The sequence below is a fragment of the Glandiceps talaboti genome, chromosome 7, assembly GCF_964340395.1.
Source record: "Glandiceps talaboti chromosome 7, keGlaTala1.1, whole genome shotgun sequence".
NCBI lineage: Eukaryota > Metazoa > Hemichordata > Enteropneusta > Spengelidae > Glandiceps > Glandiceps talaboti.
This window is the reverse complement of record NC_135555.1, coordinates 8396986-8422421: the sequence shown is the minus strand read 5'-3', so window position 1 is coordinate 8422421 and position 25436 is coordinate 8396986. Positions and strand designations below refer to the sequence as shown.

The 25436-nt window shown below is 34.1% G+C and overlaps 2 protein-coding genes across 2 annotated transcripts; one reads left to right on the top strand and one right to left on the bottom strand.

Moving 5' to 3' along the window:
• Nucleotides 1-4640: 4640 nt before the first annotated feature.
• Nucleotides 4641-22456, bottom strand: LOC144437133 (nucleoporin SEH1-like). The gene is made up of 12 exons (XM_078125991.1): nucleotides 22284-22456; nucleotides 21385-21435; nucleotides 18036-18141; nucleotides 17685-17725; nucleotides 16711-16869; nucleotides 15748-15800; nucleotides 15325-15417; nucleotides 12276-12416; nucleotides 11702-11789; nucleotides 11177-11255; nucleotides 10300-10462; nucleotides 4641-6201 (listed from the first exon to the last, which is right to left on the bottom strand). The coding sequence occupies exons 1-12, from the start codon at nucleotides 22392-22394 to the stop codon at nucleotides 6135-6137; spliced, it is 1152 nt and encodes a 383-aa protein (XP_077982117.1). The 5' UTR covers nucleotides 22395-22456; the 3' UTR covers nucleotides 4641-6134.
• Nucleotides 22457-23032: 576 nt separating this feature from the next.
• LOC144438272 (neuralized-like protein 2) lies at nucleotides 23033-24749 on the top strand. The gene is made up of 2 exons (XM_078127325.1): nucleotides 23033-23720; nucleotides 24631-24749. The coding sequence occupies exons 1-2, from the start codon at nucleotides 23033-23035 to the stop codon at nucleotides 24747-24749; spliced, it is 807 nt and encodes a 268-aa protein (XP_077983451.1).
• Nucleotides 24750-25436: the final 687 nt, after the last annotated feature.

The window sequence follows — 25436 nt, the reverse complement described above, 5'->3', positions numbered from 1 at the left end:
TAAAATGCCGATATAAAAATCTAATATTATACACAGAATTGTAATTAGACAATATATGTTTACGTTGTGTAGAGGGGTGTCGTGTTTCTACAGATGTTTTTTTTTCGTATTTCAAGGATCCTATCAAACCTTCTCTAGCTGTAACTGGGATATTTCGTTCATCAAATTAAACTAGAGATATGTTCACTAGAAATTGGTCAATAACTTATAAAAAGACATTGTATCAGTTAAATAGTGGTCAATATTATCTGTAGGTAGTGTAGTGGCAAGTTTAAATCTTGCACGAAAGTTCGGTTTTGAATTTGATACGAAACCAGATTGTACATTATCCACAGTGTACAACTTGAATTTACCTTTTAACATATATTTTTACCAAAATTGTTTATATAGGAGAAATTTTAAAAGTTGATCTGTCCATCAATCCACTGTCACTTTTATTTTAAATTGTAAACTGACAACCAAGCTAATTTCTCATATATGTGTAATGTCTGATCAAAAATGTCCATCAGTGAAAGTTTATAATACACAGGCAGTTCAACGTTTTTAGCATCGAAATTATACAATAAGTGACCACAACAGATCAAAAGCGCGCTAAAAGCTTTGAACTGTTTGTGTGTTAAATCTCCACCATTGAAGTGGCAACAAAAACAACACATGTATATTTCCACTATCTTTATAATATGAACAATAGAGAGATTTTTTGATTTTGATTTTGATTTGATAAAAAATCAACTTTGACCAAAATACCGACATTTAGCCAATACCAATGATAACAAAAATTATTGATTGATAAATTGATAATGTCTGGTCTTTCCAGTTCTTAAAATTGATTCTAACGTATGCATGATATGTTTACAAGTCCGTATGCACACCCGAGTGGCCTCGCTAGGAACCCGTCAAGTCAGATTACAAGTATTGGCTTTTGTCCACATACTAGTCACATCGATTTGTCCAAACAAGGCCTGGGACCTGGTCTGAGAAGTCAACGACCTAACGGACAGTACCCTTTTTGTTTAATGAGCAAGGTGGTTCTCCGAGTCGAGAGAGGGCAGTCGACAGTTAGGTCCCCAATGGATTGCTCTCCTGGCCAGTATGTATCAGGTGTACAACATACATTGATTGTGTCGTTGCTATTTTGCCGAGACGAACGACTTGCATTGTCTCCCGGCTTTGTCTACTCCGGATGCACGATGCCGTGACTAGATCGATGATATTGGCAACGCTCAACCCCCACTATTATGTAACTTTACGGCAATACAAAATGTACTTGAAAGTCATCAGTAAGTCAACGGTAACTTAGTCGATATCAATACAATGGTCGTTGACTACGAATTTAAACAATGGACATGCTCGTTGCTGAGATCTAATAATACACTTACATACACTGCTAAGTTTAGATAAAGTTACTTGATACAGTGTTTTTCTTATACTTGTGTATCTCCTGCAAATATTGATAAATTAAAGTTAATGAAACCTGAATTGACTTAAGTTGGTTATGAGTGTCCCGACAAGGCCTCGGATTTCAGCGTTAACTATAACTTATCAATAAATAACAAGGATGCAATCGTTGGGAGCCTTTCATAGCACACACACAAAAAAAATACCAAAAACAACGAAATGATAATTATTGACGATACCGTTGTTTTAAAATGTTCCAAAGTTCGACACAGAAAGAGTTTTGTCCGGTCCGCTGTCAGATTGTTAAATCGTTGCCGAGTTGTATTTGTTTACTAGTATTTGTGTATTTCGTCTTAGTCATCATTTCAGTGCTTTTGTATTAATTGTTTTTCTGTTGTGGACTGCGAATTATGTATACTTTTTGAGAACTAATAAACAAATAAATAATAATAATAATAAATTAACTATGGTATAGACTTACTGTGAAATAATTTACCATCTAAACTTGATTTATTTTTAATCTTCCAAGTCAGTTAGTCTCCAAACTTTACTTTAAAGTATGCCATACGTAATTAAACCATGAAAAAAAGAGGGGTTAAAATATAGAAATTTCAAAACAATGTTAATTCTGTAAGTATTTTGTTGCTATGGTAATATCACATTATTATATAGTGTACGGACATAAACAATGTGCGTGTAATGCACGCAAGTGTCATGCGAAAGACGACTGTCACGGTCTGAGTGACGTCACCAATGCCGTAATTCAAATATGCTTTGGGTTTTTTTGGTATCATTTTGTGTACTTAGAACTCAAAAAAAGCTACTTTTACCTTGAAAATCCAACTCTTTATCTGGAATTTATCCGTAAAATAACATAAATTGTCCGTACCAGCCACACAAGTGTCATATGCTGAATATGACGTCATCATTAGCAATTATTGGTTTGCATCAACAAATTTTTATCCATGGTACAACCATACAGGAAAATTAGTCGATTTGATAGGATGAGTAGGATGACGTGTCTGTTGTCTGTGCATACCGTATATTTGTGACAGAATTATTACTTTTTGTATTAGTTTCTCCGCGTGCATGTACGTGCGTGTTGTTTGTTTGCGTTTATGATTGTACGTACGTACGTATGTGTATGTATGTATGTATGTATGTATGTATGTATGTATGTATGTATGTATGTATGTATGTATGTATGTATGTATGTATGTATGTAAGGTTAATTAACCGGACACTATAAGTGATATATATTTATATACAGATATATTTGTACATACAGATATAATACAAGATATACCATTTTTGACCATGAACAACACGATAAACGATGTACTGTCGACAACAAAACACCTATATATTTGTATATTGTCTAATCACACAACTGACCTTATACCCCAGCGGATATATTAGTGAACACATTTAAATCATCACGCACTTTTCTTCTTCTTATTTTTTAAAAATAAAATCATCAAAATTGCCTATAGAGTTTAACATATTGATAAGACATGGAACATTTATACAAATTATAAAAAACAAACAAACAAACAAACAAATCGTACAAACAAACAAATGTGGATTACTTGTTAGAACGGGGAAAACAGACAAGATGGGCAAACAAGCAAACATATTGTCGTAATTCAGACTGACAGCAATTTGGAACACTGTACACAACCTCATGTAAATAGATTTAAATATAGATATGCTAGAAATGAACAGGTAATGCAACGATAAACACACTATACGTAGAACAGAACTGTGAGATAATACCAGATGTAAATATAGTAGTAATATCGATATTAACGTCATAACTACGAAACAACAAAACAATTAAAGATTTATATTTCGGTTCGTTCAATTCTGTCAAAACAAATCATTATTTCGGACGGAGTATAAACGTATGGTAGTTATTTTTAGTAATTGTAAAATATGGCGTCATAACACCATGTGATGGTAAAAGTACGGTCAGGGGTACGGTACGAATTCATGTCAACAGTGAACGTAAGAAGTGGCCTTCACAGCATATTGACTTTACTGAAACGATGTTGTTTAGTCTAAAATTAACGTTTATATGTGCCCACCTGTGTGCCATGTGGTGGCTTTTACCCTTTTCAGTTCTCGATGTTTTGAAAATGGCGAATATTAAGAAGAAGAATATGAATAATAGGCTGTTAATATGAAAATAATGAGGGATCCTCAATTTGTGACATTGCGTGGTGTAAACTTGTTTACGCTCAGCAGAGGTCGTCTACTATATTTAGATAATGATAAAATCCTGTTTTTGTGGTTAAATCTCCTAATAATTCAGTTCGTGTTTATAACTGTACTATTTGTGGCGGACAAAATAAGATTACGGATAGTTTTAGGTACATTCGGAGCTTCTTTAGAATTAGTCTTGCGATTACAAGTTCAAGTTCAAGTAATTCCAGTACTTGTACTGACAATCTTGGTTAAAATTTAGTAAAAACTTGTCAAAATTAAATGCCCTCCGACCAAAAAAGTTGAACATTTTGAGTGTTATGTACACGTTATATTGTTATTACTGTTTTATGTCATGACGGTTTTTAGAAAATAACGATGGAAATACCTCTTTATAGACTTGTTTGTTCTATCCTCAGCAAATCATGGCTATTCAAAATTGTACGTAACTTTTTAGTTTACTATGTTATTCAATGCAAGAAATCATTTTGCGGCCGTTATGTAGACAGTGAGTACACTGTAAGGTTATATGTAGCCCAGTACTGTTTATCAACCATACATGAATAGAAGTTATAATAAGTGACGCAATTTCAACACAGTAGGCCTAAGAACAGCGCTAAAATAACAAAATAAATAAACAAACAAACAAACAAACAGATAAATACATTATTAAACATACAGATAAACAAAAAAAATTAAACATACACAAATATGCATATACGGACATGTATACTACTAAATAATGTTTGTATTTCCCTCATATCCGTAACAAACCACTGAGTAAACTTATCCAGAAACATGGTACGCTAGTTTAGTAGTATATAGACCCATATACACATATCAATATTTGAATTGAATCCAAAAGCGAGCCATCCTGACCTTGTAACCATAACAACACAACTCAGCAGACTGGACATATCAACAGCTCCCACGGCATTTCATAACATTGGCCACTAGAGGGCAGTATTTATTTTCAGCAGTTTCATAGAAACCAATAGCAGGCTTCCTTTTTAAAATCATAATCATGATTGGGCACATATTCATATGTCAACAAGTAAAATAAAACAATGAAAAAAGAAAAAAATGAAATAAAATTGTAGAAGCCCAAAGACATGTTAGGGCTTAGCTACCAGGCTGGAAATTGGTTGGCAAGTACTGGAACTATGGTTGCTAACCATGGAACTATGAATGCTAGCTATGAAACTATGGTTGCTAACCATGGAAATATGGTTGTCATCTATGCAACTATGGTTGTTAACCATGGAACTATGTTTGCTTAACATGGAACTATGGTTGCTATCTATGCAACTGTAGTTGCTAAACATAGAACTATTGACTATGGTTACTAACTGTGGAAGTATGGTTGCTATCCATGAACTATGGTTACTAAACTTGGAACCATGGTTGCTATCAATGGACTATGGTTGCTAACCATACAGATCTGGTTGCTATCAATGGACTATGGTTGCTAACCATACAAATATGGTTGCTATCAATGGATTATGGTTGCTAACCATGGACTATGGTTGCTAACCAAACAGATCTGGTTGCTATCAATGGACTGTGGTTGCTAACCATACAAATATGGTTGCTATCAATGGACTATGGTTGCCAACCATGAGGCAAAGGTCAAAATACAAAAACAACAAACAATAAATTGATATCAAACATACAGAAACATAAAGACAGGAATGTCTACATTGGAATGTTAAGTATAAACTTGTTTTACAAAATGATAACAGGAAAATTTTTGAAATATTGTGAAAGATTCAGCAAACAAGATGTGTTTCCAGTAATACTTGTTGGTATTTACTTGTGCTAGTCTACTCTGTGTGTGCTGTTGTAGGAGTAGTCTCCACTTACTTGATAGAAACTCTCATTTTCAAGCATAAAATAACACATAATCTCCCATAAAATAACACATAATCTCCCATAAAATAACACATAATCTCCCATAAAATAACACATAATCTCCCATAAAATAACACATAACCCCATAGAAAGATTACACTAGTGTGAATTGATAAATAGATATCTGAAAAAGTAGACACCTAAAAAAGGAGAGATCAATGTCTTGAACATTCAAACAATTACCTCTCTGTTTTGTAAGTCATAGACTGTCCAAAGATTTCAAGGCAATATTCAAGGCATTATTCATAGAAAAGTTGAAATTTTATGACTTTATCTGAAACCATGAAAAGAGTATAAAATTATCCAACTTTACAAGTGTAATAGTGTTTCAATTCTCAGTACCTGCAATAGAATTCTACAACCTATGTTTGTCATAAAAATAAAGGCTATTCAATTTCTTGGTTGACACCACAACTTCCGCTCCACGTGCTACACATGCATTACTATAGCCTAGGTGCGTGTGAGAATAAGTCAACCATCTTGTTCTATTTTGACCCGCTAGCATGAGGTAAAATTCTATTGCAAGTACCAAGAATTGTTAAAATTTTTATAGTAACAAGGAAAAGTATCAGTGTTAAAAGTAGTTTCCGTTGTCGCCAAGTGTTTGTAATTTTGGTGTCCTAGAAGAACACATTATACTTTTGGTCCATTCTAATGTCTGTAACTGGTGAAACAGTGAACCGTACTCTGCAAATAAGCAAGAAAAGGAAGCTAATGTTAGAGGCAGAGTTTAATTTTATGTGAAGTAGTTATTTAGTAAATACTGTCAAATTTTGTAGAATGAGAAGAGAAGCAATTCACCAGTACAGAATGTTTCAGGTTTGTGAAGTTTACAGAGAAATATACAGATTGAAATTAAAGTTATACTCAGAATGTTTGTACACACAAACACACAGTTCCGCCCCCTATGTTGACCCAATGGTACTATAACTCTATAACTCTCTGGGGGAACATACAAGCTATTGCAGCCTCTGTAAGGCACATGATTCATTTTCATATCACATGTTATCGTACCAGGTCCCCAATCATATGGCTGGGTTGACTGGGCATACTCATGGTTCAAATCTTGCCCAAGGACTTCAGCCATTCAGAAAAAAATGACAGAATGAGGCTCAAAATGCAACTTCAAGCTGGCAGCTCTACCCATTCAACCATCATGACTGAATCATCTGAATGGAGACTATCTGACCATTATGGATGTATACAATGGTCAATTCTGCATTTACATATGTAGGATATTTTTTATCATAAAACAAAAAAATTTCCAAAAACGAAATATGTATTGCTTTCAGCTTCAGCTAAAACTGTAAAAGTAGGTGGTAATACCTATGAGGGAGACTAATATATCTGCCTAACTATGGATGTATAGTTATTGAAACCAATAAGTTTTAAAATACGAATTCCTGAAAAAATAGGCGACAAGAAATTGCAAAATAGCTGGTTGTTTTTGCCACCTACTAACCCTTTAATATCTATATTCCAGAGTATAATATTATCTAGAAACAAAGGTCAGTTTGAAAATACCATGATAAATACTGCATGGTGTAAAGACTAATGACCAAAGTATTAACCGCTACAACTAAGTAACTACATTCTAATAGATAAAACTTATACATCAAAACAACTTCAGACAACTTACATAGCAGAAAATCAAATGCCTTTATTCTACTGAAAATAACATTACAAAACATATTCATTGATTATCTCCTATATCTATCCATTTCTTTAACACACGTTGAAAACAAAATTGGAAAATCACCCTTCATCAATAATTTGGAAACAATTTGATAAATAATTCCTGATGTCATTTACCGGTATGTATAAATTACAAATTGTACATCTATAGTTAAATGAATGACATGCAAATACACTACATTTTCTACAGAGAGTGACTCATCATTGAACTCTGGCAAGTTCACCAATAATTGTTTTATCAAAGATCTGGTAATTCTCTTCACTGTTTGTAACAATACTAATTCTTATCATAATTTCATTTCCTACATATCAACTTCAAGTTTTCAGGAAACATTAATTTTTTTCATAAAATCGTGTACAAATGACATAACTTTTAACGTAGAATGCACCTCGAGGACAAATTTTCCTGAAAATCAAATTCTTAAAATTCTCTCCAAACTTTGCCATATGAAACCTTGCTTCTGATCCTTTTGTAATAAAAGAAATTTGAGGTCTTCCATCTTCTTTTCAAGGAAATAGACAATATTTTATTTTACTATAGAGTTGACACAGTATTTGGCAGCCATATTGGATTTGGCGGCCATATTGGATTCTAAAATAGCTTATATATTAAATTTTGATATAATTTTGGCCTCTATTTCAAAAATTTGTATCATGACCAGAAATTGTTGTGATTGATCTTAACTGACAATATATTGGAGTTTCTTGAAGGAAGTAACAGCAAAAGTTTATTTCTGAGGTACATTCTAGATTAACTGGCACCAGCAGAGGTCAGAAAACTGATATCTTGAGCTCAGATATTTTACAACAGGAAATGTTGCAAGCATGATGGCAAATACCCTGAGTACCCAAACTGGCACTCATTTATCATGGGGTTCTGTTAATACTACATATATATTCATCCAAAACATCACATTTCATGAAAAATATTTCTGTGAGTTCACATCATTTTGTGCATATGAATCAAGTGCATGTTAATGTGTATACATAGATGTAATAATATTTTTGGATTGCATTACAGTGCAAATACCAGTAGTAAGTGGACACATCGATGCAAATAATCATGCTACATATTATCGGATGACAAAGTTGAAAACAAGAAAGTGAAAATAACATGCCATGGACCACATGCAGATTTGAGATCAAATGCTGCAATAGATATGATGATAACAACATATAGCTTGCATGTGGTCGACTGTGCTATGTCTGTAACACATGACAATCTTTCAATTACATGAATACATCTTAATATCTCCAATTATACAAGCAATGAAAAGACTGTAGCAGGTGAAAAGTTCACCATGTAGCAAATTCTTTGGAAGTAAAAGACACCGTTTTAGGTCATGTAATGCTCTAAATAAAACTATTTGAATTCTTGTACAGCTTGTTATTTCGTACTGACACTTTTGAACTGGGTTTCATAAAAAAACACACTGGCCATACAACAGAATACTGATTGATATAAAGAACGTCAAACTTGTGGCATATGAAGCAGTACGCATAATTCATTTTCTATATACCATTTATCAAAGTCAAAACAGCCCCAGTACGTGTTTACTATCATATCACATCATAATAATATGTATCTTAAGACCAAATATGTTTTAAGCAATATATTAATTGACTAACAGCTTTTTTTTTTTTTACCATCCCTGAAAATGCTCACATGTTTTGATGATGAAAGCTAATTTCAGCAAACGATGTTTTGGCAGTGTATTACAGGATACCCGGGTCATGTGACTATGTGAGCCACTTCATACACACACTATACTACTCCACATGTAATCATCAAATATACCAGGTCATACTTGTTCATCAACTTGGTCAATCAAACAATAATGGGGACAACATAGACAGACTTGTCAACTAACACCAATAATCTGATTATACTGCCACCTAGTGGCCAACTTTAACTACCAAATATTACCAGTCATCTCCTCATACTGCCATCTAGTGGCCAACTGTAACTAGTACACAGAATAAATGCTTGATTTTGTAACTCAATACATAATTAGGACATGATTGATGCATGTTTCTCTGTAAAACACCAGTTATTTTGTTATTAAAGTTTAGATCCCAGCGACAAAAGGAAATTTGATATACTTTACAGTTTCCTGGAGATCAGTCATAATTTTGATTGGGGAATTCTCCTGGCAAACTGCCTAGTGTAGGATTTAGATTCCCTACATACCATTTTGGACAAAAAACACTAAACACACATAAGGGTACTCCATCAACCTCACTATGTCTACCCTGACTTGAAGGATTCTTAAGTTTATAACTTACTCTTCTTTAGCTAGAAAATCAAAACCTATAACAGCTTTGAAATATTCCAACCTTAAACTTTATACTTTGTAAAGTTAAGTATAATATAATCAGTAACTCATAATTTCTGAATAGTCTCAGAAATCATTAATTTGATAAGTCTGATTATCAACGCCACTGATTTTTCATCTACAAACTTTTATACTCGTTCACACTTAGTTATATACACTCAGTAGGTTGGATAAAACTATTTGTATACACCTGAAACTACTATCCCTGATGAAGATTGAATTATTCAGCAATTATTGCTATCCATTACGGACTCCAGACTTCGGTCTAATAAGTAGGAGTTTTTGGAGTCCAGAAAGAACAAATTTGGTTAATTAGTTAACTTTCCTACATATTCAATATAAAAAGTGTGAAACCCTGAAGAATATAGCAGGGTTACCCCAAAATGATACAGTAACTACTTTTTGCACCATGAAGAAATGTTGTAGATATATCACAGTAACTTAACACCATTTGTGTGAAGGTAGCAGAAATGAAGTAAGATCTCTCGGTCGAAATGGTTATACACTTTGGCCAGATTTTACACATACATAGACCTTACTCATTTGTCTGAATTCATACTAACAATCAAAAAATAATATAGTACAAATAAAGAGGGAGAAAATATGAGACCAATTTTGCATTGTAAGTGTGGTATTTTGTCTGTATAGACTTTTGTACACTTGATTTTATTTTATTTTATTTTCACTAAATCTGACTAAATTTTAGTGCCAGACCACTTCATTAGCGTGATTAATAGGACCTAGTTTATAGTACCTTGCATTACTAGAAGATTGCTGCGAGTTAGATGCAGCAGACATTGACGTTGCTGTACCCATCACATGGGCTGACTGTGACTTGCCACTCCCAGCATGCACTGGTGCTTGTGTTCCATCAGCCTTTAACACACCAATACACTTCCAGTTATCCAAGTAGTTAGCTGTAAAAAAAAAACACACAACAATAATTTTTCTTTCTTTTTTTTCTTATTTTCAATTTTGTTTCAGTAGTTTTTTCAGAAATTTAATTTCAATAATACTGTATTTGGTATAGGGATAACATACGACGTATCAAACATTTGAGGTGGCTGTCAAACTGGTGCTGACTGAACACTGGGTACAGGAGTTTACACATTGCTGTGTGTGTGCATGACTAATATGTAAGAATGGAGTAAATACCTCACGTATGACACTGTGTGTAATTCTCGGACAACATGAAACCAATGGTAGTAAGCCTAGTTTATACAATAGGGGAACTTGCAAACCAGCCATTTTGAATGTTGCATCATGGGAAATGTGATAATAAATACTATTCAAATAGTATTGTAAACAATATTGTTACATTGTTTGTAACCACAAATAATCAATTCATAGTCACCTTGACAATTGTGGGGTTTATTTTATTGGTAGCTCCAGATTAGGTATTACAATAACCACATATAATCCCATAGTCCTTTGCATCTGAGCATGCTCAGTCTGGATTGCAAGTTCCCTATTGACACACGCATCAATGAAACTGTGTGTTTGACTTTATGGATTACAATGTCTCACTTTTAACTTATTTAAATATACTTAAACTTGCAGGTAGCATTATGCGATTCTCATAGGGAAAGAAATAAGAAACAGTATTTTGAAAGGTCAAAGTTCAAACTCACCTTTCCATAGTCTGACACAACCATCATCACCAGACGATGCAAGAATTGTACCAGTAATATTCCAATTAACACGCCATACCTATAATAATCATATTTTTCGGCCTTTAACCACATTTTACCACACATCATATGAAAATCTTTGTAATAAGTTAAATATTAGGTGTAATACACTATTCTGGTTAGCCATTTTGGAGCCATTATTGAAACAAGTGTTACATTATATGGCACTCCACACATTCACACAGCAATACATAAAGCTGTCAACAAAATATGTCTCTAGAACAGCTGAGAGGGTTCAAAATTTTACATGATTGAAACAAAATAAACAGAAATATTTGGAATGGCTGAAAACATTGCTGATTTTAGAGCTGCAATAACTGCCAATGACAACCTTTCAAAGGTAGCTAGTCCCTATCGTTGCCCTTTTGTATGACTAAAGCCTGGTTTCAAACAGCACTCCTAGTGGTCAAACTACACAATCTTTTGTCTTTACAGTTCGACCTTTAATTGATCAGTCTCACTCACCTGTGAATTATGTTGTTCAAACTGTGCTGGTTGTCTTATTTCAAACCTTGTTGTTCCTGACTGTACACTCATGACACTCTGATCTCTCCTGTAGAAACCAAAATATCACAAATACAGACAACTACACAATGTGGTGTGTTCTATATGTGATCAGTACACTTTGTGTACGTGATGTGAAGGTAGAATGAACCTTGGGATAAATTTCCCTGAAAATCAGAATTTCTTAAAGTCTCTCCAAACTTTGCCATTTAGAAGCTTGCTTCTGGGCCTTGTGATAGAATACGGTAAATGATATTTGAAGGTCCGCTATCTTGTTTTCAGCAACCTTTTATTTTCCTACAGAGTTAACACAGTATTTGGCAGCCATATTGGATTCTAAAATGACTAAATTTTGATAACATTTTGACTTCTATTTCAAAAATTTTGTAGTGACTCCTGATTTTCTTCTTGATTTTAATTGTTTAGTAATTCTATAAATTGCACAAAGTGAAAAACGCATAAAAAGTTTGTTATTGTACATACAACATTTGACACACATTTTAATATTTTTTTCAGTTTATTTAGTACAGCTTACCTGAGAGGTTTTAACATTATAATGTGGACATCTTTGGAAGCCACAGCTAATAGATGATATGACCTTCCTAGATTTGGTGCAAATGCTACGTCATGTACAGCCTCCGTCACTGTCATCAATGTCTCTACTTTATTCCATTTCCTAGAATAGAGAGATATGCTATAAGTCATACATACAAAACAAATAAAGTATCTCTTTTGTTATGAAATTATGATGTCCAAATTAAGGCCATTTCAACTCATTTACTTTTGAAAGTAAGTTTTCTATAAGATACGTAAATCAAATAAACAAATGGATAAATGACAAAAACAGCTCTATGTGAACAATATAGAGAATTAGGTGGCATCAATTCATTTCGATGTTCATTTAATTTTGGTTAACACATTGTTGGGAATCAGTTTAAAGCTGAACTAGAACACTAACTGCAAATGGAACATTTTTATAGGTATTTTAATAATTTTCAGTGAAAATCCCAATATACCTACCCTATTTTCTGAAGTCATGTTTCGGAAAGAAACATTTAAAAACAAATTTTTGCCTAATAGCAGCCATTTCAAGCTACCGCTCATGTTTAGTGTAAAGGCTATATCAGTACACAGCTAGAGAAAGTTTATAAATTCAAACTTTGCAAAAAAGTCTTCAGCTGTATGACATTTGTATTTATAAATATGACACTATACATAGATTCCATCTCTCATTTTGCTTTCACTCTGACTTCCATTGTTGTTACTTTTTCTGCTCCACAATCAGTTTCCGTCACAACAAACTTACACAGATCAATTTCAAAAATGTTTTGAAAGCTGTCCTATAATGTAAAACTTAACAGTCATTTCCTGTCGCAGGATGTTTAAATCGTATTTTGATATTCTGGTGAATAGAAAGTAGAATAAAAACCACAATCTATTGAAAGCAGATCTTTCATACAATAACACTACTTGATATTTTAAAAGTGCTAAGCCACGCCAGGATATCAGTGAGGTCAAAGGTCACTGGGAATTGCTTGTTAACCTTTGACCTGATGATAGAATCACATTACAATTTGAAATGTAGGCTGCATTTCATGTCAAATGAAGCTAAATATCATAGTTCATCTCTTTGTATTATGTAATGTATAATATGTAAAATTAGAATTTGATACTGATCCAGGGTACATATCACCAAAGGTCATTTGGGTGATCAAAATACCAATGACTTCACTCATATGTGTTTTGAATCCACTTTTCCTACTGAGGAATTTTGTTATGTCTTCAAAGAAAGTTGCTGTCACTTCCTATCTATTTAGCAACTTAAATCTACAAATATTTCATTTTTACAAAGTTTGCGTAATAATAGCCTAAAAAAGGGTCTTAGCTTTGAAAGGGTAACAGTTACATGTACCTGGTTTTTGTGAACAAATTCATTATCATGTTCGATCAGACAAAAACACAAAACAAAAATTAAGTTAAGAAAAAATAAAACAAAAATATAGGTTTATTGAGAGTGAGCATAACAAAGCAGATAGTCCACATAATGATCATGAAATGTACCTGGTGAATTCATCACAGTTTTAGGAAGATTACAACCTAATAGGGGAATATTTTAAATTTATATAGCAGTGATTAAAGTTATTTTGTTATGTTAACAAAATTTACAATATTTCCAGAAGACTATAACATAGGGGATATATAGAGAATGTATTGTTCATGAACAAGGTATCAAGGCCCATCAATTTACAAACATATTATTCCACCAGATTTGAAGTGAGATATAAAACTGAATATTTAAATCACTGAGTGATCAAACTCCATAGCAGATGGATTGAAACAATACATTCATTTCTAATTTACTGTTTCAAAGTAAATTTTGCTGTCAACAGGGATATAATAATATTCTACAATACTATCTGAATAGAACTATGTACTTTCTCTGTATCTCCATATCATCTGAATAGAACTATATACTTTCTCTGTATCTCTATATCATCTGAATAGAACTATATACTTTCTCTGTATCTCCGTATCATCTGAATAGAACTATATACTTTCTCTGTATCTCCGTATCATCTGAATAGAACTGTATACTTTCTCTGTATCTATATATCATCTGAATAGAACTATGTACTTTCTATGTATCTCTATATCATCTGAATAGAACTGTATACTTTCTCTGTATCTATATATCATCTGAATAGAACTATATACTTTCTATGTATCTCTATATCATCTGAATAGAACTATATACTTTCTATGTATCTCCGTATCATCTGAATAGAACTATATACTTTCTCTGTATCTCTATATCATCTGAATAGAACTATATACTTTCTCTGTATCTCTATATCATCTGAATAGAACTATATACTTTCTCTGTATCTCTATATCATCTGAAAAGAACTATATACTTTCTATGTATCTCTATATCATCTGAATAGAACTATATACTTTCTCTGTATCTCTATATCATCTGAATAGAACTATATACTTTCTCTGTATCTCTATATCATCTGAATAGAACTGTATACTTTCTCTGTATATCAAATTTGATATAACTAATAATACACACAACTAGCTGGGAGAAGGAAAGGTTTAGCATATGTGTAAAGAAAACATTCAGGTGGATTTCCAAGTACATCTTGATGTCTACTTATAAAGTATTGCATGATGGATTGAATGTCAGCTGTGTGAATTTCATAGATTATTTACAGATAAAAAAAGATTCTAAACACTTAATACAGTCACCACAAGAGGGATTGAAGACTTCAACATAATACACTCAGATCAAGAAATAACTTTTTTCACATCAAAATATATTCTTGTGAAAATGCAATTTCAAAATATCCATGACAATTCATATATATTCTTTGTTCTAATGTTTTATATTTAGATATTATTTGTAATTGATATATTGCACGAACCTCTAATAAAACCTTCAACGTTTTTCTTGGCATTTGAAATTTTAACTTAATATTAGCATCATTGCATTCATGGATATGAACTTTGAGCTCTGAACTCTGAACTCTGAACTTACCTATTAGTCCCACTGTATTCATGGATTTGAACTCTGAACCTACCTATTATTTTCACTGTATTCATGGATTTGAACTTTACCACCACCAGTAGGACTGGGGTCATCACTTCCTACTGCAATCATTGGAGGATGAACTCTACAAAAAGCAAGAAATATGGAGTGAGGGGTATACAAGGGTTAAAGGTCAACTCTAAGAGTTGAAAGGTCAAGATTAGATCAACTACGGAGAGTGAGATGCAATATGTAAGTTGTGATGATTACACCAAATATATGGAGTGTAACATGAAAATATCAATGAAAGGTCAAACAAGGAGGTCTAATGTAAAGTCAAATGGGTGAAAGGTCATATTTAATATTAGGTAGAATCACAGGGTTAAAGTTAATTGTATGGGGTGAAAGGTCAATCAAACATGAGAAGTGAAAGCTCAAATTCAATGTGTGACAGATTACAAATATTTCAGCTTACCTAGATGTATTCCATGATATACAACTACAGTTCATTTTACAGGAAATTTCATGCTGCGTAAAAAAGAAAATACAGAATAATTTGAATAATTTATGCTCAAAGTCCTGGTCTTCATTTATTGCATAGATGATAATATAGGCTGATATACTATTTGGAATGGTCAACAGGAACAATTACTCATGTAACATGACTGGAATGAGCTACGATTGGGAGGGGGGATCTACCTGTTAGACTATTGACTTGGGTTTGTTACATTTTGGGAATGACATATGATGGGGGGGGGGGGGGGGGGGGAGGAGGAGCAAATCTACCTGTAGAGACCATAACTTAGATTCATTATATCAGGGAATGAAATATGATGCGGGGGGGGGGGGGGGGGGGGGGGGGTAGTAATCTACCTGTAACACTAACAACTTGGGTTCATTACATCAGGAGTGGGTGGGTGTATAGCCTATCTGTAGAGACCACTGACTTACATCAGGAGATGGGATGGGTTGGGATATGAGTTGCTGCGTTTGCTGCTGACTCATTACATCAGGGTATGGGATGGGATGGGGTGTTACGGTGGCAGTGTGGGTATAACAAACCTGTAAAGACCACTGACTTACATCAGGAGATGGGATGGGTGGGGATATGAGTTGCTGCGTGGAAAGGATGGGATATAACCTACCTGTAGAGACTACTTACTTAGAAGTTAGATTCATTACATCAAGGAATGGGATGGGAGGGTGGACATATGGGTTGAGGGGTGGAGGGGATGGGGTATACCCTACCTGTAGAGATCACTGACTTAGATTCATTACATCAGGGGATGGGATGGGATTGGTTGGGTGGGATATGGGTTGAGGGGATGGGATAAAACCTCCCTATAGAGAGTACTTACTTAGAATAATTATATCACTGGATGGGATCAGAGGAGTGGGGATTTGGGTTGAGGGGTGGAGGGGATGGGGTATAACCTACCTGTAGAGACCACTGACTTAGATTCATTACATCAGGAGCTTCATACATTCGTATCACACCATCAGCTGAACATGTACCGAGTAACAACCCAAGATGTTTAGGTGCAAACTTTACATCTGTGACAGATGTCCTACTGTCTACCAAAGTGGAACGTTTTACCTGTAGACACAGAATTCAACAAATATATAATACTGGCTACCATACAAACGTAACAGAACAATTTGACTTTGAAAAAGTATTCTGGTAATATCATCTTTGGCAAGCTGTCTTTCACATGTTGCTAAAAGTAAACATCTCATTCTAAGCTAGATGTTGACCTAAATGATAGCATGAGGTACATGTATATGTGTCATGTATGCATAATTTTCATTCATTTAGGGGTACAAAGTTGGCAAGGCTCTTATATCTACACATATACATATGTTAAGTATAACAAGCCTTAGCAAAAGACACATTTCTGTGTGACCAATGTTGAATGTATGACATTGCTAATGTCATGAAAAAAGGTCACATGCATATGACCCCTACAGAATGTCATCTTTGTGTCAGGTTTGAATGAAATCAATGCATGCCAGAAATGTGGCTGTGCATAGATTGACGGATGGACCCAACTGTAATAGCTCATTTGGAGTGAGGTGGGAGTGGGCTAAAGAACTCTAAGTAACCAAACTCTGACATACATTTGTCACCATCTGCAGGCAAACACCTTGTTGTTGTCTACACATGGCAGACAAATATACACAGCAACCATATCAGTTACTATATATTTATACAAATCAATGAGATTCCCAACACCTTGCTATTCAACAGTTTGAATATTTACAAGAGCCATCTAGAGCCAAAAAATCTTCCAATGAGGATGATGACCATGAAGTGTAACATTTTTTTTATAATCAATTGTATATAAAATAGTGTTTTGTTTAAAAGTCCATCATGAAATGAAATTATACTATGAAATGTGAATGTACACTTACCCAGTGACTCTGTCCTCTTTGGTTGGAATGTGCATCACCAACTGTAGCAAAATATGAACAACAGAATTATACACATCATCTCTCGTTCATCAATGTTTGTACAAAGTGTACAATCCTACTGTAGTCTAGAGAATGGGACAAGTTGATTCACAGTAGGGTAGTTACAACCAAAATAGAATTACATACATCATCCTACTTCCTGCCATATTCAAGCTGTCTTTTATATCAGATGTGGTTACAACTCGAAGTCCATTTATGTATATTTCTCTTCCTTATAACTACTGCCATATTCAGCTAACATAGCTAAAGCTTGACCAAACTCTGATGAATTCTGGATGTCCGGATACTTACCTACTTCCTCCCATATTGCAGCTGTCCTATCAAAGGAACATGTGGCTAAAACTTGACCAAACTCTGGATGTGCCCACGTTACTCTCCACACTGACCCACTGTGTGTCTACAGAAGGATAAAGGATAAAGCATTAGATCAAGATGTTTGTTATGGGTATTAGATAAAGATTATGTCATGGAATTGTTAAGACATTACAAATAATATAAATGAAGTTCATCTTATATGAAATTAATAGTAACTATAGTGGTAGATATAGCTATAGTAACGTCATCATAGTTCTTATTTATATTAGAACTTTTTACATTTATTTTCACGATTGGGAAAACTGTTTTATTTACAGGTTCTGACAAGACTTGTACAGAGAAAGATTTGTACATGCATGACAAATATATGTCTGAAAAATAGATGATTGAACCCCTCGGGATTGAACTACAGATTATGGGACATAAACCATGGTAACAACCAGGCATGCTGAGATTGTGGAACATACCATTATCCTGACCGTCCTTCTGATATCAATATGTGACTTGCTTTTAATCAAGGCAATAAGTAAAATTTCAATGAGTTCATGTAGTGTTTTACAAATGTGAAGTTTACCTACATTGGGTTTAAATGTATGTATAAATTTTCACAACAGACAACCCCACCCCCACCCCCATCTCTTCCTGGGGTTCTATGAGCTGTAATGTGCATTCTAGGGTTTACTAATCTAATTTACTTCTTTTTTAAAAAAACATTTTAAAAGACTCCAAATAAGCAACCCTCACTTACATTTTTTACTTATATACTACTTCCACTCAATAAGTTTGAAATTGGTAATATGTATCAATCCATGTATATATCCCCCTCTCTGTTCAGATCCTGTGGCCCTATATAATCCATGTATATATCCCCCTCTCTGTTCAGATCCTGTGGCCCTATATAATCTGTGTATATTTCCCCTTCTCCGTTCCTGGGGCTCTATGTCAGCTATGTAAATACACAGCCTTAGCTTACACTCCTACTTCAGTGACAAATTTGCACTGATCTATTTTAAACACAGCACAAACTGAATGCAGTGATTATTGAAGTGTTCTTAAAGGTCCTTGATCAAATAACTACACAGTAAACACCATACTGGAGTTTGAACAAAGAATCAGGAATGTGGGTCTTGAAATAAGTGGTGTCTCAGACTCTCTGACTACAATTCTATTTATAACTGACATTTGATAACAAGAGTATCACCTGGTCAATGCACCACACTTACATCTTACGTGTACTTTATCACCGGCAGCCAGGATACCCTGACTGTAACACAGGATGTAGGAAAGTTGTACATGTTAAAAGTGTCACACCACTAATGTACACAGTGATATTAATACTAGTAGATGTGAAGGGTGAATGAAAGTACAATATGTGTAAATGTTATGACTTTTACTACTAGGACCATTGTCCTAGCTATTATTAGATGTCAATGGTACAAAAAATGGAAGGTTAATACAAGGTCAAGATGTTGTAACTTGTATATGACAAAGTTACAACATCTCATTCCATATTATATGTACAGAGTAATAAACACTCTGCTCTCAGAGAATAGTAAGAAACAAAACTGTACACATGCTGGTTCTTGTGTACACAGAGTACTACAAACATCGGCGGGGGGGGGGGGGGGGGGGGGGGGGGTTGTAGACACAAACATTTCCTTACAGTTTATGTACAGAGTAATATCAAAAACAATGAAGTGATGAGGTGGGGGTTTGTAGACCTGTATAAACACTTCCTTATTTGCATGTAGAATAATAAAAACACAGAGTTAGGTGGAAGCTGGTGGTTCAATCTGTTATGTACACAGAGTAATAACACTCTATCCTTACCCTATGAGGTCATGGGGCTTGGCAGGTCCGTGACACCATTCCTTAATATGTACATAGCAATTACAGTTAAACTCTACTGGTTGGCATGTACCAATTACCAATTACTGCTAATTTGACAGGTGACCTTTGACCTTTCTAGATACATGTATATGGTTTCACATTGATATGCAAATAAGGGTCGTTTGAAGGACACAGACACATACAGAAAGTCTACATTACACATAGTTGAAAGCAGTACATGCAGTAAAACATTGCAAAATTCCATTTCACTTTTCATCATGGCAGATACTGTAACTTACCATCATTTTTTCATATCTGAGAAGTTACTGTTTCATGCCATGATTCATTTTTTCATAGACTTTTCTTTCCTCTTTTTGTAACCATTCACATGTTTGACAGCCTAATATCATATCATTATTGTCACATTAAATCATATTTGTGGTTTTTAATAATATCAAATTTCAGCTTGGCTACTGCTATCAGACTCCTATGTTACCAAGGGTTATACTGTTTTCTTACTTCCTAGTAGACTAGCAATAGTCCTTTGAAGAATGTCCTTTTCTAACAAATACATTTGATATGAGTTATACATTGTTTTCACTGACGTACATTTTTCTGTTGTGTCCACATTCATACATTTGTATGTAAATTGGTTATAAAATTTATTAGACAGCAGTTATCCCTCAAGGATGGGTTTCATGTTCTCACTCATGCTGCTCTCTTGGCAAATGAAAGTACACAGAGTGCTGTAAACTTAGTAGATTTTTTCTAAATGAGATGAGACAAGGATCTCATTAACTTGACCAAGCCTAACTTACATGGAAAATATGACATTGGAATGCATACTGATTACTGGCATTGAACATGATATACTAAGTGGTGTGTTACTTACTGCCATTTAAAGACATGCTAAATAGTAAGTCAGTTACTCAATTTACTGCCATTCAAAGATGACATACCTAAATGGTAAGTCACTTTAATACTGCCATTCAATGATATAATATATGGTAAGTCACTCATTGCCATTCAATGACATACATGATGGTAAGCCAATTTAAAATTTCCATTCAACGATATAATAAATGGTAAGTCACTTACTGCCATTCAACGACATACTTAATGGTAAGTCACTTTAATACTTCCATTCAATGATATAATAAATGGTAAGTCACGCATTGCCATTCAATGACACACTTAATGGTAAGTCACTAATATTTCCATTCAATGATATAATAAATGGTAAGTCACTCACTGTCATTCAATGACGTTCTTAATGGTAAGTCACTTTAATACTTCCATTCAATGATATAATAAATGGTTAGTCACTTACTGCCATGATTAAATGATATACTAAATGGTAAGTTACTGTCATTCAAAGATGACACACTGGATGACACTAAATGGTAAGTCATTTACTTCAATTCACACGACATACTAAATCTCAGTAACACATTTACTGCTCTTGAAACATGACACTAAATGGTAAGTCACTTACCTTCCAATTACCTGTACAGCGCCACTCACCATCTTCTTGTAAGTCCCATACCTACAACATAACAATGAAATTGAAATAAAAACGAGTTTTACCTCACGTTGTTGTCATAAAAAAATCATCCAAATAAATGTTCATGTACATTTATATATATTTTCAATAGTCATCATTTTGTCAAATTTCTTTTCATAGTATTAACACATTGTACATTATACTTTCATTTCACAGGTCATAGTTTTTTTTCTCCAAAAATGAACATCTAACAATGTCAGAAAGTGTATTGTTCAGGTCTGAGGTAATTATTTTCCGAGGGAAAGTCTTATAGTTATATACAAGTAACATGTATTATATATATACATATACATGTATATATAACATACATACATACGTACGTACATATGTACGTACGTACGCACGCACACACGCACGCACGCACACACACACACACACACATACATATATATTTGTGTATGTGTTGTACTTGTAGTACATGAAGCCACAATGATGTACTGATACCCAGACAAGTAATTGTAAATAATTACACATTTACCATCCATGCTGTTATTGAGTATTTTCTTTTCTCTATCTTATCAATGCATTCATAACATATTGTTGTTTTCAATTTTTTGTAAAGTTAGAATGCAATCATTTTATTATCAATTTCATTTTTATTTTTTAATAAATATGAGACATCTCAACTCAATCCGCAATTACACACAAAACACTACTCGAACATTTTTCATTGCTTTCCCTCTGTGATTATGATAGACTTTTCCTAAAATGTAAAAAACTAGTCTGTAAATCTCGTCACTTAGAAAGACAATATTTTTTGTGTACAAATAAAGAGGACATGGGTTAGCATGTGACTTGACGAAGTGTCACAAGCAAATGGAAACAGTTACCTGCACACTTTGGTCACTGGAACACGTAGCCATTCTCCGACCGTGAAAGTCATAGGCAACATCATGGATCAAGTCTTTGTGTTCGGCTGATATACTTTTGGCGACAAACATTTTGAATGAACTCAAATTACTTGATAGAATTGATGAAGATTTTGCGGGAGACGTTTCACCTCATATTGGGTATCCCACAATTCAATGCAGAAGGGGAAATGGAACAAACCATGCTAAAAAAGGTTGTTTCTATTCGATACGTGGAAGGGATGCTGTGCTATATTTTTCTCGGGCCCCATTTAAAGTCCAATTCGGTTTTTATCAAACTTTTTGTCATTCATATATTAGTCGTGTAAAAATGATAACCTAAACGTCATCTTGCCTGTCAAAACATGAAGTGCAATACTACTAAAAATCGCTTCCACCCATACAGAATAGTGCACGTGATCAAAATGGCGATGTCCATGAAGTATTCGCAATCTCTAAAGGTATTGTAAAATAGCGTTGTTTTTTCCTGGAATACCACGATATTCTAATTATCTTACCATCAGCAAGGTACCCTTTGTTACTCTCAAAGTTCTCGTCAAGGGAAAAGCTGCGAAATTCTGTCGACCAAATATCACAAGGGATTGACGCGTGACGGATACGCGTTTTACTTCCTGCAATAACTCTCACTAAAAAGTAAATAGCATAATTTGTTTGTACCGTTTTCGTTTTCTATAATGAGTGAGTGATCATATAAGTAAGTAGTGAACATCATGCCAATCACAAAATTCCATGACAACCATGGGTTGAATATTGACCTGACGGAAAATGGAATTACCGCGAGGAGGACTGCTAGTTTTGCAAATGCTATCACATTTAGTGAGAGACCGGTTAAACCTGGTGAACTCTTCCTGATTGAAATAGAAGACCAGGAGAAAGGATGGAGTGGTCATCTTCGTTGTGGGTTGACTCAACATCTACCATCACAAATGACAAATAACCGTGATCCACGTTATTCAACCAACTTGATTCGAATTCCACAATATTCTATGCCAGACTTAGCCAATATGGGCAAATCATGGATATTTGCAATCACAAAACACCACAATAGAGTTCCGACGGCTGGAAGAGATGTGGGAGAAAGACCATCAACAATAGGAAACCGTAGACCTTTCATACAAAGTTTTGGAAACTATGTGAAATGTGGAAATGCACATATACCAAAACACAAACTTGTTGGTCGAGACAAGGAAGGGGGAGAGTTAGTGGCGACGTGTATGGGAAGCAGAATAGGAATCACATATGAAATTAATGACGGTGTTATAGAAATGCACTTCCTAATTAATGGTGATGACCAGGGAGGAGCTATCATGGATCAAGCCGATCCAGAACTCCCTTTCTATGGCATGATTGATGTATATGGTACAACTAGACAAGTCAAGATCATACAACTAGATGTTGGTGAGTTGAATATGATATACTGATAAACTATGATCAGACCTCTTTCAACAAAGTACATGATAATTTCAGTTTTTGCCTGTCATAGAGTTTGTTGAAACACATTTGATGTACAACATGTATTGTATATAGTTGCTTTATCACTGACATTCTGAATCTGTCTATAAATGGTATAGTCATGAACCATACACTTCAACCCAAACATCAGTATTTAGGTTTACAGCCCTGATGACACCCTGAGGAAGAGAGGCTCAGTTCCCTTAAATATTTGGGTTAGAATAGCATGGTTCGTGATAATATTATCTCCCCAAGATTGGTGGATGCATAAGTTACCATTAATAGATTTATAACTCACTATTACTATAGTTGGTAATGTTTTACTATAAAAGTAGTAACATAGTTTGTAACTTACATTGTCTTAGGCTCCCCCCTCTTTTTCCTCTCCCTCTCAGATGAGATAGCTGATAAGTGCTGAACAACAAATAGCCCTTGTCCAAAATCAATGATGCAATCTAGTGGTAACATAATCACATTGGTTTCTACCTTATATTATAGGATACGCCTAATGTGTAGTATATTGTTGTCACTCATCTTTAATTGTCATGTTTGCTGGTAAATTTGATATATTTATCAAAAACACCAGTTGCCAGAATGCCAATTCCTTTGACATCACACATACATTATGACTCACACATCATCACATTATATAAACTACAGCTCAAGACTTTGAAGGAAAATACTATTTTGGAAAGTGTCATCGTACATATATATATAAAGTATATCTTCATCAAACCTCTTCTTGAATTATCATATCCTTATCTGATGTCAAATTCTATTGGATTATTTACAAATTATAGTAACAACTGAGACTACCAGAAAACTATCATTTTTGAAATTTTTGTCTTTTTTCTAGTGAGCACACTACAAGAATATTGCAGAGACATTATAAGACAACTGGTAACAGATGAACAAGTTGATTTGCTGCCATTGCCAACTAAAGTCAAAGAGTATCTAAGGTTTGAACTGATGTGAATCATCAAAATGCAGAAGACTAAACATAAAAAGCTCACTACAAAATATGTACAATTTGAGGTGATATCTATAGACCAGATTACCATATAGAGGACATCAAGAAATCCTTACATTTAATGAAGAATGCGCTTCCGAAATTAGACAATCTTATAAATTTTTTTCTCTTACTTTATATAAGAACTGCTGAAACCAATTCTCAGTTACAATATAAACAAAAAAATTGGGGGTCGCTGTACAAATTTTTGAAATAGAGGTCAAAATGTGATCAAAATTAAGCTCTTTTTGAATCCATTATGGCCGCCAAATCCAATATGGCCACCCAATACTGTGTTATTGGTAACTCTATGGGAATATAAAAAATTGCTGATTTCCTTTGAAACAAAATGGCAAACCCCCAAATTTCTTTTATTCTTTCAAAACGACCATGAAGAAGCTGTCATATGGCTAAAGTTTAGAGAGATTTGAACAAATTTGATTTTCAGGAAAATTGTCCCTGAGGCGTATTCTACCTTAAATTTAAGTATGCAAAATTGAACAGATATGAATTAGTCAGGTTTAGAGAATGGAGATGGAGAACTCAGATTTAGATTATGCAAAGATTAAGCTGGTATGAATCAACATGAGAGATGAGGCCGAAAATTTCACACAAAGTAAAAACTTAAATACCAATGATATCAATGTAAATAG